The sequence below is a fragment of the Chrysochloris asiatica genome, unplaced genomic scaffold (assembly GCF_000296735.1).
Source record: "Chrysochloris asiatica unplaced genomic scaffold, ChrAsi1.0 scaffold00066, whole genome shotgun sequence".
Taxonomy (NCBI): domain Eukaryota; kingdom Metazoa; phylum Chordata; class Mammalia; order Afrosoricida; family Chrysochloridae; genus Chrysochloris; species Chrysochloris asiatica.
This window is the reverse complement of record NW_006408584.1, coordinates 11,825,625-11,842,051: the sequence shown is the minus strand read 5'-3', so window position 1 is coordinate 11,842,051 and position 16,427 is coordinate 11,825,625. Positions and strand designations below refer to the sequence as shown.

At 34.2% G+C, this 16,427-nt stretch overlaps 1 protein-coding gene across 1 annotated transcript in view; it reads right to left on the bottom strand.

The window, feature by feature from the left end:
- The window catches only part of DDX60 (DEAD (Asp-Glu-Ala-Asp) box polypeptide 60), a 204,479-nt gene that overhangs the window by 32,299 nt on the left and 155,753 nt on the right, over positions 1–16,427 (bottom strand). The window contains exons 22-26 of the mRNA XM_006864550.1: positions 12,047–12,171; positions 8,148–8,306; positions 5,426–5,564; positions 3,984–4,124; positions 1,578–1,682 (exon numbers count right to left, since the gene is read on the bottom strand). Coding sequence (XP_006864612.1) covers positions 1,578–1,682; positions 3,984–4,124; positions 5,426–5,564; positions 8,148–8,306; positions 12,047–12,171 — 669 coding nt within the window. The remainder of the gene's footprint in view (positions 1–1,577; positions 1,683–3,983; positions 4,125–5,425; positions 5,565–8,147; positions 8,307–12,046; positions 12,172–16,427) is intronic.

Genomic DNA, 16,427 nt, shown 5'->3' with positions numbered 1-16,427 from the left:
GAGCTAAATAGACGGCACTTACCAACCACAACAATAATGAAACTAATGCTGTAGGATAAGCACTGGACCGCAAAGTCTGCGATTTAAACTCACCAGCGGCTCCTCAGAAACTTCATAGAGTCCCTATGAGTAGAAACCTACTTGATGACACTTAACAACAACAATGAGACTAACACAAGTGCATTGCTGAGAAATCTTGTCTGCAACCGTCCACTGATTGAAGAGACATATTTAAACACATTTAAAAAAATTAACCCATATATACATATACTTTTTCAGAAACAGATGGTCATAAGTGGTTCCTTGAACCTCAAATACATTTTATCTCAGTGACTACATTACAGAGCATGGGAACACTGAATGTTTTAAAATTGGGAAAGGTGTGCCACAGGGTTGTATTCTTTCACCATACTTGTTCAATTTGTATGCTGAGCAAATAATATGAAAAGCTGGGTTCTATGAAGAAAAACGTGGCGTCAGTATTGGTGGAAGCCTCATTAACAACCTGTGATATGCTGATGATACAACCTTGCTTGCTGAAAGTGAAGAGGACTTGAAACATATACTTATGAAGATCACAGAGCACAGCCTTCGATATGGATTACATCTCAATGTTAAGAAAACAAAAATCCTCACCACTGGACCAATAAACAGCATTCTTATCAATGGAGAAGAGATTGAAGTTATCAAGGACTTCATTCTTGGATCAACTGTCAACACTCATGGAAGCAGCGGTCAAGAGATCAGGCGACGTATTGCATTGGGCAAATCTGCTGCATAGGAACTTTTTAAAGTACTGAAGAGCAGAGATGTCAGCTTGAGGACTAAGGTGCGCCTGACCCAAGCCATGGTATTTTCAGTAACCTCATATGAATGTGAAAGCTGGACAGTGAATAAGGAAGATCGTAGAAGAATTGATGCCCTTGAGTTGTGGTGTTGGGAGAAAATACTGAAAGTGCCGTGGACTGCCAAAAGAACCAATAGATCTGTTTTGGAAAAAGTGTAACCAGAGTGTTCCTTGGAGGCCAAGATGGCTAAGCTTCGTCTCTCCTACTTTGGACACATTGTCCGGAGAGAACAGTTGCTGGAGAAGGATGTCATGTTGGGTAAGGTGGAGGGTCAGAGAAAAAGAGGAAGACCCCCAACGAGATGGATCAGCCAGGTGGCATCATTGATGGCGTCAAGTGTGGCAGTGGTAGTGAGGTTGGCCCAGGATCAGACATTGTTTCATTCTGCTGTGCATGGGGTCACTATGAGTCGGTTCCGACTCGATGGCACCTGACAACAACAACCTGTATAAAGATTTATTTAATTTTTTGAATATTTTATGATAGTACTTTTCACTCTTACCTTAAAGCTATTAATGAAAGTTCTAGCAGATTAGATATGCCACCAAGGACACATATTTAGTCAACAACAATAAAAATAATCCCAAATCAGTGAAAACAATGGCCAGGGAAGGGTAAATGCCAAGGTGTGCAAGTCTGTGAATTTCAGCATGGTTTCAAACTAAATATTTTACTATTCTGTTGTCATATTTTAGTAATACAAATAAGAGGTAGTGCAGACTACTATACCTGTCTATAATTTAAAGCATCCAGATAGATTGAATTTTGAGCAAAAACAACTGATTTACAAGGCATGTTGACTCCTAAAGCAAGTGTCCCTGTAGCTGTCACCACCTAGAAAGAAAATAGAACAATTATTTCAAAAACTGGTATTTCAATACAATGCATGTTATCTGCCAGATAGTTTCTGAAAAATCATATGAACTTCAATTAAACCTCAGTAGAAAAGCTAAAGATAGTCACATTGGTATTTTTGCAATTTTACAAATAAACTAAACACTTTTTGACTCAGAGTCAAATGCCACTGATTGACACAAAATATGTTCCCTCCAAATATTCATTTGTCTGATTCCTTCAGTTTTTTGCTTAAATGTCAAAGAGGTACTTCTGGACCACCAGATCTAAAATAACATCACTTCACCATTACTGATTTTTGTCTGTCCTATAAAATTTATCTTCACAGTATTAAAGACTGCTTTAAGGTATATTACTTGTTTGTTTAATTGTCCTATAAGAAACTCCAATCACCAGTCACTGTTTTATTGCCAATACCAAGTAGCATCTCTGGCATATAATACCAATCACCTTCAAGTTGACTCTGGCTCATGGTGACCCCATGTGCCAGATTAGAATTGTGCTCCATAAGATATTCAAAGGCTTACCTTTTGAAAATAGTGCTAATGAGTAGATTTAAATTGCATTGGCAACACCTAGAGATTCTTGGAACATGACTGGTGGTCAATTAATATATTTTTAATAAATGACTAGAAAAGAATTTCACATTTCCAAACACACTTCGAGGCAATTGCCTACTTTCTTGCACTATACTTTGTTTGTGAAGGGTATATCTATGTAAATAAATACAAGTAAAAAGAACAAAATAAAGTTTTGTGGTTTTCCTCCTGAATTGCTATGGTAACTAAAAGGAAAGAAGGATGATAAACTTAAAAGTCTTCCTAGATAATCTAGCTTTTTGGAATTTCTAATTGGCTTCCCTTTCTTTTAAATTGACATCAAATAGGGCATTATGTGCTTTAATATTTTAAGTCTATGGATTTATTTTTCACTAATTATTCTCTCAGATATCTGTATCCATCAAGTTGTAACACATCATTTATTAATTGTTCTTCTAAAGTTCTATAATAAGAACCAAAAAAGGGGAAAGTGAAACCTTAAATTTAGAAAATAAATACAGTATATTCCTTTTTTTAAAAATGTGCTCTCTATAACAAAGCTTTCACTATTCCCATAGTGATCAACTTTCAAAAATTAAGCCATTGAAAACCCTATGGAACACAATTCTAATCTTACATAATAGGTTGCTATGAGTCAGGATTTTCCCTAATATTCTTCCTACACTATTTGGTTAGTCATCCATTAAATAGTCATTGAGAAACTGATATTTAACAGCGATTATTTTAGACATTGGATATACTTACCAAAATAGATGTGCCTCTTAACCTCAATTAATAATCTTGTATAAAAAATCAATCTCTGATTATTGATCTTTAAAATGAAAAATATATAACTGGATATGTACTAACTGCTCCTTAATTAAGGAACTGTTATTAATGATATATTTTGTTTTGCCAGATAATGAAAACTATTCTTTAATTATAACAGACTTTACTCAATACATCCTTTATTAAGATTAAAAGACGCTACTGAGGGCAACAGAATGAGTACCAATTTCTCACCGCCTTTGTCTCTCTGTCTCTTTCTCTCTCTCTCATATACAAACACAAACAACAAGATAATTCATGTTATATAAAATTTAATATAGAAAATCAGAAAAATTAGAACCTATTTTTAATTATTATCCAGGTTCAAAATTTACTAGGAAATTGTTAAGAATATATCCAAAGCACACCAATGCATACACTAAACCAAAGATTACAGGGGTTTGGTTTGCAAGCTGGTTAAAATCTTTTTCACCTTATCTACTATCAGTGATAGTGGAGGAAATGCTGAATGGAACATGTAAAACCTGTGTCCATATATAGTAGGCCCTAAGGAACAGAGGATTCTTGCTTTTATTTCAGAAAAAGATCTGACCAAACTCTACCATAAAAGTCCTACAAGCACATGAAAAGATGTCTATAACCAAAATGATGTGAGCAACTGACACAATTTTCTGGATATTAAATAATGAAGAAGAAAAATTGTGCCTACATCAATGTTAGAAAAATTTCACTATAGAAAATAATTGGGAAAGTAACAGTTTAGAGAAGTATTGTACTTTCATATAAATATTATAGATAATGGGAATGATTGATATACCTCAAATCCTTTTCCTTAAATTATATACAATTACATTATGGATTACAAAAATGCATATCAAAGTTAGATAAATTTCATTGAAATTCAGCTTCATGTTGATATAATTTTGATTTTTAGAATGAAAATTTTACCTACCCTAATAAATCCTTTCCTAAAAAGAATTTCAACTAATTGTTTTTCTTTAGCGCTCATACATCTATGATGATATCCAATACCCCTTTGTGCCAAAGCCTTTAGTTCTTCACTTTTTACTCGATCAAAAACCACCTGCAAAGTCTAGAAGAAATAAGAGGTTTTTTATTTGGTTTTAATTCAAAGAAGAATCAATAATATTTAAATGACAATAACATAAAGGATATATAATAATGTAGTAAAATTAAGCAACATCTGAAATCAATTCTACATGCCCAAAGAGAATATTTTTGGCAGCAAAAGAAACTGGAGAAAATCCTTTCAATTCATTAAACAGAGTGCCCTTGGCCCACTTTAGGTGTGAAAACTACTGATAAAATAGTAGGTTAAAATGCCCCCAACAGTTGTGAGTGCATGACCTATGGCTGCCTGAAGAAGAGAAGTTTTCTACTGGAGTCCTAAGAGTTCTTCCCCCAGCAAGAACGATTCATTCAATAAAGAAGACAGAGTTGATTCTCTATCCTATATGGCCAGGGAAAGCTTACTTCTCACTTCATATTAGACACACTGGTTTTTAAATAATCCATGGTCTGAGGATGAAATTCAGTTGTATACAAAGGCATAGGCACATATATTAATACTTTTGGAGAGAAAAAGAGAGAAAAAAAAAAAAGTATCTTAAGCAAATGACTGGTTAACAAAATTATTATTACTATGAACTACCAAAAAGCCATTAAAATCATGATATAAGCATAAGGTTATTAAAAAGAAACAAGATAGGTTGCAAAATAATGTATTTTGCATTACAATAAAATATTCTATATTATCACAAAAATATTATAATAAAATAATGTATTAAAAAGAATATAAAGGTTGGAAAATAATGATTAACAGATATCATCTGATTTGTTAAAAAGGCATGAGCTGAGTATGTATATGTATTAAACAAGTGTGTGTATCTACATGTAGTGTATGTTAGGAACAGACAAACCTGCATCTAGAAGGCCAGTGATTACTTCTAAGTGATGGCATTGTTTGTACTGTTGCTAATTTATTTTTTTAAGTTTGTTTACCATGCGCATGAATTAATTGCATAAAATATACTTTAAAGAAGTGGTATAACACTTGCATATATTATAATGACTCTTGAGTAGAAGGTTTGATAGAAGTCTCTGATTTTGAGAAACTCTGTGACAGCTAGTGAAAGTGTATTTGACCACATGTTCCCAAATATGGCCAATATTCATTCAAATGAAGCATATAGGATCAAATCTGAGAATTTAGGGTACACACCAGTATGATAGAAATAATAAAAGGACAAACATTATCAGTGGTAAACTATTAACAGAAAGTAAATAGCATATAAATTCTTTTTAATAAGCATTACAGCTATATTATCGATTACAGCTGTTTTCAAAGAGAGTGGTTCCATTCTATCTGCTAACCTGAGTGTCTGCTGCTTTTTGATCAGCATATGTGCAGTCTTCAGGGATTGTCTGGTTCTTCTGTAGATTCATCAGTAGATTATTATATTCAGCTTTACAATGCAGGCTTTGATCTGTTTTTCTGGGCTTTTTCTGATCTCTATTTATAAAAATAAAAATTTAAATGATGAATATTCATTTTTAACCACCATAGGAAGCCCAAGACTTTCCAGGTCATCTTTATCATCCAAATATTTATACCTACTCTGTACCTATTCTAATATAACTTCCTTCCTCTAATGAACTTCCTCATTAGAATTATGGTATCTCACTGAAAACTCCAACTAAAACTCATAGTATATTTCTCTGAATGTCCCCTCCCCTTCTTGTTGTCAATAAAATTAGCTATCTTCAGAGGACCTTACATCCCCTGGGAGTTGCTAAATTGACATTATTTTTTCTTCTTTAGATTGTAACATTAGGAATGGAAGTAAGGTGGGCATCCTCCTTGCTCCCCATTGCCAATTCCAAACCTTCCCCCTAAATGCTATTTCAATGTTGAAATAAATGTCTATAACTTATTATCAAAAATTCACATGGAACAAATAATAACTGTTATACAATGAACAACTATTTCCTGCTAGGTAATGTCTTAAGCAATGGAGATAAAGAGCGGGAGCTACATGATCTTCTTAGAGGAGCTAACAATTTAAAGAGGTAAAAAGAATAACAAACAACAGCAATTCATCTTGAAAATGTACCAGAGCACAGAAGAAAGGACACTACATCCATCTGAGGGTCTCAGGACAAGATTCAGAGAGGAGATAGAGAGAATTGTGAATACAAGCTTTGGGTCAAGCATGAAGGAAAGCATTCTAGGTGCATGGATCAGTTCAAAGAAAAGCATAGAGGTCGAAGAACAAGTCATATGAAGACACCCATAAATATTGAATGCTATTAGAGAAGAGTAGTTGGAAATGAGGCAAAAAAGATTAAGGCAAGGACTAAAATATGTTGGTATGTCAACAATAATCATGGATGTTAAATTTTACCAGCACATCAATGAAGAAAGAAGAATATTGAGCATAGAATAATTTTATCAATTTGAATTTTAGAAATGACATATTATTGTTAAGTGCTACTGAGATAGTTCTGAGTCATAGCTATGCTGTATAGGGTTTTCAAGGTGTGCTTGGTGGGTCTGAAGTGCTGACATTCTGGTTAGTTTACTGTTTATCCTACAAAGTCACATTAGGAGTGAAAGCATAATCCAAAAAACAGAAACCCTGTTTTTAAACCAATGAGTGGTTGAAGACGGAGAGTAAAGTATATAAATCCTTTGGTTGTAAAATTATTAGAATCAGAAATTAAGAAAAAGGAACTAGAGTGACCACAGCAAAGTCCTATCAATCTAATTTTAGAATATATTCTATGCTCATCTATTGACTGTGATGGCAAATCTGTGAGATTTCTATATTATGATTCAAATCAATGTGTGTAGACTCTTTCAAATTAAGGATAACCTTGCAAAGCACAGATATTTCAGAATACTTAATTGTTCTCTTGAGGATCCTGTATATAAACCAAGAGATGTTAGAACAGAAAAAGGGTATACTGAATGGTTTAAAATGAGAAATGCTGTGTGCCAGAATTGTATCCTTTCACCATACATATTCAATATGTATGCTGAGCAAATAATCAGAGAAGCTGGATTATATGATGAAGAACATGGCAGCAGTATTACAGGAAAACTCATTAACAACCTGAGATATGCAGATGACACAACCTTGTCTGCTGGAAGTGAAGAGGACTTAAAATACTGACTGATAAAGATCAAAGACTACAGCCTACATGCAAAGACTACACCTCAATGCAAAGGCAAAGGCAAAAAAAAATCCTTACAACTGGACCTATAAATATCATCATGATAAATGGACAAAAGATTGAAGTTGTAATTTTTTTTTTTTTTCATTTTGCTTGGATCCACAATCAACACAGATGGAAATAGCAGCCAATAAATCAAACAACATATCACATTAGGAAAATCTGCTGCACAAGACCTCTTTAAAGTGTTTAAGAGCAAAGAAGTCAACTTGAGGATTTAGGTGTGCTTGACCAAAGCCATGGTATTTTCAATTGCTTTGTATGCATGTGAAATCCAGATAGTGAATAAGGAAGACCACAGAAGAATTGATGCTTTTGAGTTATGGAGTTGGAGAAGAATGTGGACTGCCAGAACAAACAAATTTGTCTTTGAATAAGTAGTCAGATATTTCTTTGAAGCGTCTCATACTTTGGACATATTATCAGAAGAGACCAGTCCCTAGAAAAGGATATCATGCTTTGTAAAGGGCGTGGTCAGCAAAAAAGAGGAACATAGTCAAGGAGATGTATTGACAGAGACAGTGGCATCAGCAATGGGCTCAAACATAACAACAATTGGGAGGATGGTACAGGACAGTGCAGTGATTCATTCTCTTGTACATAGGGTTGCTATGAGTTGGAACTTACTCAATGACACCTAACACCAAGACTGCGTTGAAGCTTTCTAAGGGCTTGACTGAGAGTGATATATACCATATGTATCAAAGATACACTTACTTTAAGGAAAGAATTTTTAAAAACTTGTCAGATTGTATATGTACCTAGGTTTGCTGGCCATGGTCCAACAAAGTACTAATTTCTTACTGAAATTTGTATTTTAATTATTTAATGGTCAATCTATATATATATAAATACTTACATCATGCTTTGTTTCTCCAGAGATTTTTCAAGTTTTCGAAGTTTTTTAGTCCTAGCATGGACCTCTTTATCAGCTTTGGGAGGCCTTTTACTTTCCTGCTTCGCCTCCAGAAAAGCTTTTACACTTGTAGCCCTTTCTTCTACATCTGATATATTGAATCTTGAAATAAATAAAAATAATATTTGCCCTGGGAATAATATCATTCATAGAAATCAAACCATAAATCTAAGTACTACCATCATCTTAATATACACCTGTTGGTTTTATCTTTCTTTTTCCATAATGCACATACAAAATATTCTGTATCAGACAGACTTCTTATCAATTGCCTTAATGTAAGTAATAAGTGCATCAGCTCCCTTGCCCCATACCTCATCCATAAAATAGGTAGAAATATATATATTTTTTCCCTTGTTGGCGCAAAATATTAAGAGTCAATGAAAATTTATCCACATGAGTGATCAAATACCCCTTAGGTGAGGGAAAAAAGGATTGGATTTTTTCTATTTATATTCAGGAGATAGGCTGTCAATCTCACCCCTCCTGAAAGATGAGCAAAACAGATCAAAACAATAGCCAAACATTCTTTATAACAGAAATAAAAAGATCATAGTTTTTTTTAACTAACCTTTTGGAAATTTACTACTTCATCCTGGACCATATGAACCCTTGCTTGCTTTGCCTTTAGTAATTTAGAGATGTCTTCAAGATCATTATTTTATATCTTTTATAATGTAAATACCAATGAAAATAGCACTTCGATCTTCCTGGCAGCTTGGGACTTGCCTAAGGACCTAGCTCAGGTTGAAACCACTTGGGCATCACTAGTCTGAGCAATTAAATAGACAAATAGCTACAAATCTAATTTTCATTATATGTGAAGAGTAAAATATTTATAAGGAAATGAAACAAAATATTCCTTATCTTTATATCATATTAACTCCCCTTCCTCAGGAAATTAGGACATTTTAAAGAAGCGCTCAAATAACCAGGGATGTTCTCGTTGCCTACAATAGCTTGTTAGCATAATGCTGTGATTCCAAATAATCAATAACCAGCACGATATAAAAATTCATAGATTGGATCTAGACAATGTATTTCTTAATGCAAATTTTGATCCAAAAGGACTTTCTAAAGTCTTTCTACAGCCAGCATTTATAGGGAATGTTGCTAGCTGATAAAAAGTAAATGAGTTGGCACACTAGTGAATTAAAGATTAAGAATGTTACAGTCTAAACCATGTGGAAAGGTATTTTATATGGTTGTTGTTGCTGTTATTAAGTGCCATTGAATTGGTTCTCACTCATAGCTACCCTGTAGAGGGTTTCCAAGGAATAGCTGGTGAATTTGAACCCCCAACCTTACAGTGAAAACCAGCCTTGGGGTCCAATGCATTAGTCCACAGTGCTACACCAGGACAGCAAAATAATAGTAAACACTTACGTTGTACTTACTATTATCAACACTAATCTAAAGGGTTTTAATATATTTACTTAAATATAAGTATTTATTCTATTAGCAAGGAGCAATTTTCACTTGGAAAACACACAGGCATAAAACGTTTAAATGGCCTACCCAAAATACTGTAGCTAGTACATGATAAAATTTGTTCATGTTCTTAACAGAGACATTATGTTGCCTGTCTTTTTATATTCATTCAAGTTACTGTGGTCTAGGCACATATTGCTGTTGTTGTTAAGTGCCTACAAATTGGTTTCTACCCATAACAACATTTTATAGGGTTTCCAAGGAGCCACTGGTGAGTTTGAACTACTAACCTTTTGATGAGCAGTCCTGTACTTACTCTATAATGCCTCACCAGGACTCTACAGGCACATATTACTAGTGTTAAATGCTATCATTTTCACATTTTAAAATTTAGATGACATAGAAATATTTTTATATCTTAAAATTCTCTGATAACGTATAAAAATGCAATCTAGAGACAAGAGTTGTTGTTGTTGTTAAGTGCCGTCGAGTCGGTTTCGACCCATAGCGACCCTGAATAGGGTTTCCGAGGCTGTAAATCTTTACGGGAGCAGATCGCCTCATCTTTCTCCCGCGGAGCACAAGAGTACTAAGTGCTTTTACACTTTGTTTTGTTTGACTTTCACCCCAATCCTATGTATTATTCTCTTTATCTACTCATTTATCCAATAAAGACACGCCTCCTCAAATTGGTACCATAACTGTCTAGAAATGACACAGTTTATAGGGAACAAAGCTGGGATCTAAGCTTGGGTTTGACCATGTAAAGTGTGTGTTCTTAATAACTCTATGATACAGCTACCAAACACTAAACAAGCAGCATGCATTTCTTCCTAAAATCAGAGAAGTCTGGTAGGTGCATTACTTTTTGAAAAGCTTCCAAAGGCCTCATTTAAATCCCGAGAAATCTTCAGAGTTCTTGATGAACTGTTTTTTTGTTTTGTTTTGATTTGATTATTAGATGCTATTGAGTTGATTCTGATTCATAGTGATCCCAATTGTTACACAGCAGAACTACCCTGTAGGGTTTTCTTAACTATAAGCCTTATGGAAACAAATTACTAGGTCTTTTCCCCATGGAGCTTCTGGGTGGGTTGAAACCATCAACCTTTCAGTAAGCAGCCAAGTGCTTAACTATTGTGCTATCAAAGCTAATCAGGATTAAATCAACCTGCTAACAACCAGAGTTTTTCATAGTAGGTTTGTGAAGAACCCAAATATTAACAGAAATGTACCAAAATCCAAAATCCTGAATAAAATTAAATCTTTCATGCTTTGTGCAATATTCTACTTTTCAGATATTTCAGTTCATATAAGTATATGGCTAATGAACCTTGTTATTTCGGGATTTCTTTTTTGCAGGTCTGCATTCAGGAATACTCCAAATGTACAGAATTGTCTTTGATTCCAACTAAAATTTATAGACACAGTTGAAAGGGAAGTAGATGAGCACTGTAATTTCCTGAAAAGTAAGTTACATGCCATCAAGCCAGTTCTAACTCATAGTGACCCTATATAGGGTTTCCAAGGACTAGTTGGAAGGCTTGAACTGCAAATCTTTTGGTTATCCGTTATCCTACAGTGCCACACCAGGACTGCAAATTCCTGATGTCAAATCATTCTTTTTACCTTGTCCCAATAATACCTTATAATGGATAATATTTTATATGATGAAATAACTTTTCTAACATAATTAGAGATCAGAATAGAAGACATTTCTTATTATAAACTGCAGTAATTCAAGGAAGCTTTATATAAAATAAAGTGAAAGAATCATTTTGAAGACAGCAAAGCTTGATAATGTATATATTCACATGTAGAAAGACATATAGTAATTAGTAATACAGCACCATTGGTAAAGTGTTGTCTATTTAATAAATTATACTTTGGTGTCACTTTACTGGATTGGACAAAATTATATTCCATTTTTCATCATTTTGTGTTACAGCATATAATACTTAGGATAGTATCAATGCTTCTATTGTATAGTTTTGTACTATAAGTAAACAATAAAACCATTCCCTGCCAATAAATACTCTAGTATATTATGAGGGCAGTTTAATTACATGAGTGCTATTTGTGTACAAATGTACTCATTTATTTACTCTGAATGCTATGCATTTACTTAAAAATTAATAAGCCCTCAATAAAATACAGTGGTTTATAGTAAGAAGAAAAAAATAGAGTATCAGAATAAATAAAGTAATTTCTAACAGCATAAGTAAAAATATTTTATAAGAACTGAACTTCAGAGGTGTGATTTTTACAATAAAACCGAGATATAGTCTTTTAACAAGCACAGAAAATAGTACTGAATACTAGATTACAAAAACAAATTTTGCATAATTCTACTCATCTTAACTGAATGAATCTGAAAGAAATTACAAATAAAAGCAAATTAAGTAACTTACATGAAACATAGTGCAGGCAACTTATCTAGTTTTCTTAGCTTTTCAATAAGAACTGGAAACATTTGTACCATGTTTTCTGAATTACCAATTGCATCAGGACTAAGTTTCTTCAGTACCATTTTGGCCTGCAGCAGTGAATAAAACATGATTAAAGTTCTGTATAGCAAAATAAAGAATGGCATTCTTTAACAAAAAATTATTTCATGAGGAGGTGGGGCTTGATGGAGGATAGTGTAGAGGTGCGGTGAAGTTCTCCATCAGCAATACCACAGAATACCAGGTGAAGCAGGTTCAGGGCAGAGCTTTAAAACTCTGAACCACATATCTAGGAATATTTTCAAAGTTTGAAGGCTTATGGCTAGTGGAAATTGTAGCAGAAGTAAGAAATTTCACACTTTAGAATCTGCTGGCCTCAGTGGCCTGGAGCTGACAACTTGGGTGAGACCAAATGGCAAGACCAAGGGGGAGAGCAAGCAAACCAGTCAAGGAATAACTCCGCAGGAACCTCGGAGCAAAGGTGGGCAATATACATTGACAGTTTTGCTTTGTTTTGATTTTTTTTTGGTATCTGTTCATTGCCTCCCCCCTCCCCCCATTTGTGCATCTCCATTCTGGTGACTAGAGGGGGTGCCAGAGTGAGTGGACACCTCCCACCTCCAACACTGGTGGATTCTTCTGTCACACATGTACACAGATACTCTCAGCATTTAAAGCTATAGGCAGCTCAAAACAGCCATAGCCAGTCCTGAACTATTTACTGATAGGGAAAAGGACAGAACAAGGTGTGTGGAGATGGAGGGAGAGTTTAAAAACAAAACAGACTGAAAATTAAATCCTGAAAAACAGCATAACAACCAACACTGGCATCTTGAAATTTATCAGGTGGCCTTGAAGGCAAGAAGCTGAAAGAGGATATTAAAATCGTATTCATATTAGGCTACAGATTTAAAAAAAAAAAAATTTTTTTTCTCTCCCTCCTCTCCTTTTTTGGTGATTATAGACTACAGTATCCAATATAGTATTTTGGGTTTTTTTTTGTTTTATTTTTACATTTGGAAGACTCTTTCTATCCCTATATTAAATACAAAGAGACAACAATTGTTGCCATATAGTCAAGTAACAATCACACCCTATAAAACCCCACAATCCAGCAAGAACCAATACCAAGTGCCATACACTAAGGAGGCAGACAACAACTTCAAAAATTCTTCTGAGTTAAGCAATAAGAAGAGTGAAAAGGGAAGCCCTAAATCTGATCACATCTACCTGGAGGCAATCAGAAAACAAAAAAATACCCAAATACACACTAAAATAAACACACAAATAGACATTAGAAATGTCCAAGAAGCAAAAGTAGATGACCATATCAGCACATGCCCAGAAACAAGATACAATGTCTGAGACAAATGATCTAGAGGTAGACCTGGACTCTATTCTGGAAGGAGGGCAGGCCTTGGAAATGCCTGAGAAGGAATTCAGAAAAATGATTATAAAATGTTTCAAAACACTTTACAATAGAGTTGAGAAGAATAAGGAAGAAGTCAGGAAAGTGCTACTGGAACAAACAAATTAGACAGATACAGCATTGGAAACTATTCAAAACCTACAGAAAGAGGTCTAAATGATCAATAATAGAATATCAGAAATAGATAATACACAGAAAGGGCAAAGGAGTAGAATAGAAGAGATGGAAGGCAGAACTAATGAGCTGGAAGACAAATTTCTCAATATCACTAAGATAGAAGAACAAGCAGAAAAAAGGATAAAAAAAAAATCTGAAGAAGGTCTAAGATTCATGTTGGATAACATGAAGAGGAATAACTTAAGAATTACTGGTATTCTGGAACTGGAAGAATCACACAAGTCCAAGTCCACAGTAGAAATGGTTGAAGAACTGCTGGAAGAAAATTTCTCTAACATCCTGAAAAGTGAAAAGATAAACATTCAAGAAGCTCAACGAACCCCAGGAAGGATAGACCCCAAAAGAAAATTGCTGAGACATATCATAACCAAGCTCTCCAAGATCAAAGATAAGGACACAATCCTGAAAGGAGCTAGGGAAAAGAGAAGCATTACACAAAAAGGCAAGCAAGTCAGACTAAGCTCGGATCTCTCAGCAGAAACCATGAAGGCAAGAAGACAATGGGGAGACATATAAAACCCTGAAAGAAAAAAATAACTGCCAACCAAGAATCCTTTATCCAGCAAAGCTATCAATCAAATATTACAGAGTAATCAAAACATTCCAGGATAAACAGAAGATAAGGGATTTTTCCAAAGCCAACCCTGTGCTACAAAACATCCTAAAGAGAGTTCTGTGGTCTGAGAACCAACACGAACAGACAACAAATAAAGACTGACATACATGGCATCACCTCCCATAATTAATCAATAGATGGAAGAGTCAAGAATAGAATAAAACTATAAGAACAAACTCAGAGAATCTAGTCAGTCTATGATCAAAACAATTACAATGTCAAAGAAGGTAAACACGTAGGAACAGAGATCCAGATGGTGAGAAGATCAGGTAAAAGACAAGATAAAATAGACTACACTAAAAGTAGGGAAAAGATAATGGAATATAAGGTAACCTTAAAGAAAATTAACATACCAAAAAAAATGAAAACAAACACAACATGCCAAGAAAGTGAAAATCCAAGAAGAACATGGAAACAATAAAACTATAAGGAAACTCACAAGAATGAACACAAAAACCACCAACTCAACACAGGAAGATACACAGAATAAAGAAAGCAGCAACACCACACACAAAAATAAACAAAATGGCAGCAATTAATCCATACCTATCAATAATTACACTGAATGTGAAAGGATTAAATGTACCAGATTAAGAGACAGGGGATAAGAAAACAAGATCCATCAATATGCTGTCTGCAAGAGACACATCTTACACAGAGAAACAAAAACAAATTAAAAATCAAAGGATGGAAAAAAATATACCAAGCTAATTGCAATAAGAAGCTAACAGGAGTGGCAGTATTAATTGCTGATAAAATAAACTTTAAGGCAAAACCCAGTATAATAGATAAAGACGGACATTATTTCATGGTTAAAGAGAAAATTGAACAAGATGATATAACCATAATAAATATCTAGGGTCCCAATTAAAGAGCTCCAAAATATTATAAGCAAACTGTAATAGATTTGAAGAAATAAATAGACAAATCTATAATAATAGTGGGTGATTTTAATACACGACTTTCAAAAATGGATAGAACAACCGGAAAGAAATTTGACAAAGACACAGAAGAACTAAACAACACAATCAGCAAACTGGACCTCATAGATAAGTACAGAGCACTTAACCCAACAACTTCACAATACACATTCTTTTCCAGTGTATATGGAAAACTCTCCAGAATAGAATATGTGTTAGGTCAAAAAACAAACCTCTATAAATTTACAAATACCAAAATACTACAAAGCATCTTCTCAGACCACAATGCTATCAAATTAGAAACCAGCAATAGAAAGAACAAGGAAATAAAGTTAAATATATGGAAACTTAATAATAACCTGCAGAAAAGTGACTGGGTAGGAGAATAAATAAAACGTGAAGTCAAAAAGTTCCTAGAAACAAATGAAAATGAAAACCCAATAAACCAGAATCTTTGGGACACAGCAAAGTGGTGCTGAGAGGACAATTTACTGCAATAAATGTGCACATCCAAAAAGAGGAAAGAACCAAAATTAACACATTAACACACTATCTACATTTAGAAACAGAGCAACATAGGGAACCTACAGCCACCAAAAGAAGAGAAATAATAAAGATTAGAGCAGAAATAAATGAGTTGGAAAACAGAAAAACTATAGAAATAATCAACAGGACAAATAAGCTGGTTCTTTGAAAGGATTAACAAAATTGACAGACCATTAGCAAACCTAACAAAAGAAAAGAGGGAGAAGAAACAACATACATTACAAACCACAAGGACAATTTTATATCAGAACCAAAGGAAATCAAAAGGATAATAATAGAATACTATGAAGAGTTGTACTCCAACAAATTTGAAAACTTACAAGAGATGGATACACTTTTAGAAAAACTTGACTTACCTAAACTTACACAGAGTGAAATAAAAAACCTAAACAGACCCAGAACAAAAGAAGAAATTGCTTAGGTCATTAAAAAACTCCCAACCAAAACATGTCCTGGTCCAGATGGCTTCACTGGTGAGTTCTACCAAACATTCAGGGAAGAACTGTCACCAATTCTACTCAAATTATTCCAGAATGTAGATGAGGATAGAAAACTTCCTAATACATTTTATGAAGCAAGCATAAGCCTCATACCAAAACCAGGGAAGGACATCACTAAGAAAGAAAATTATAGACCAATATCCCTCATGAACATGGA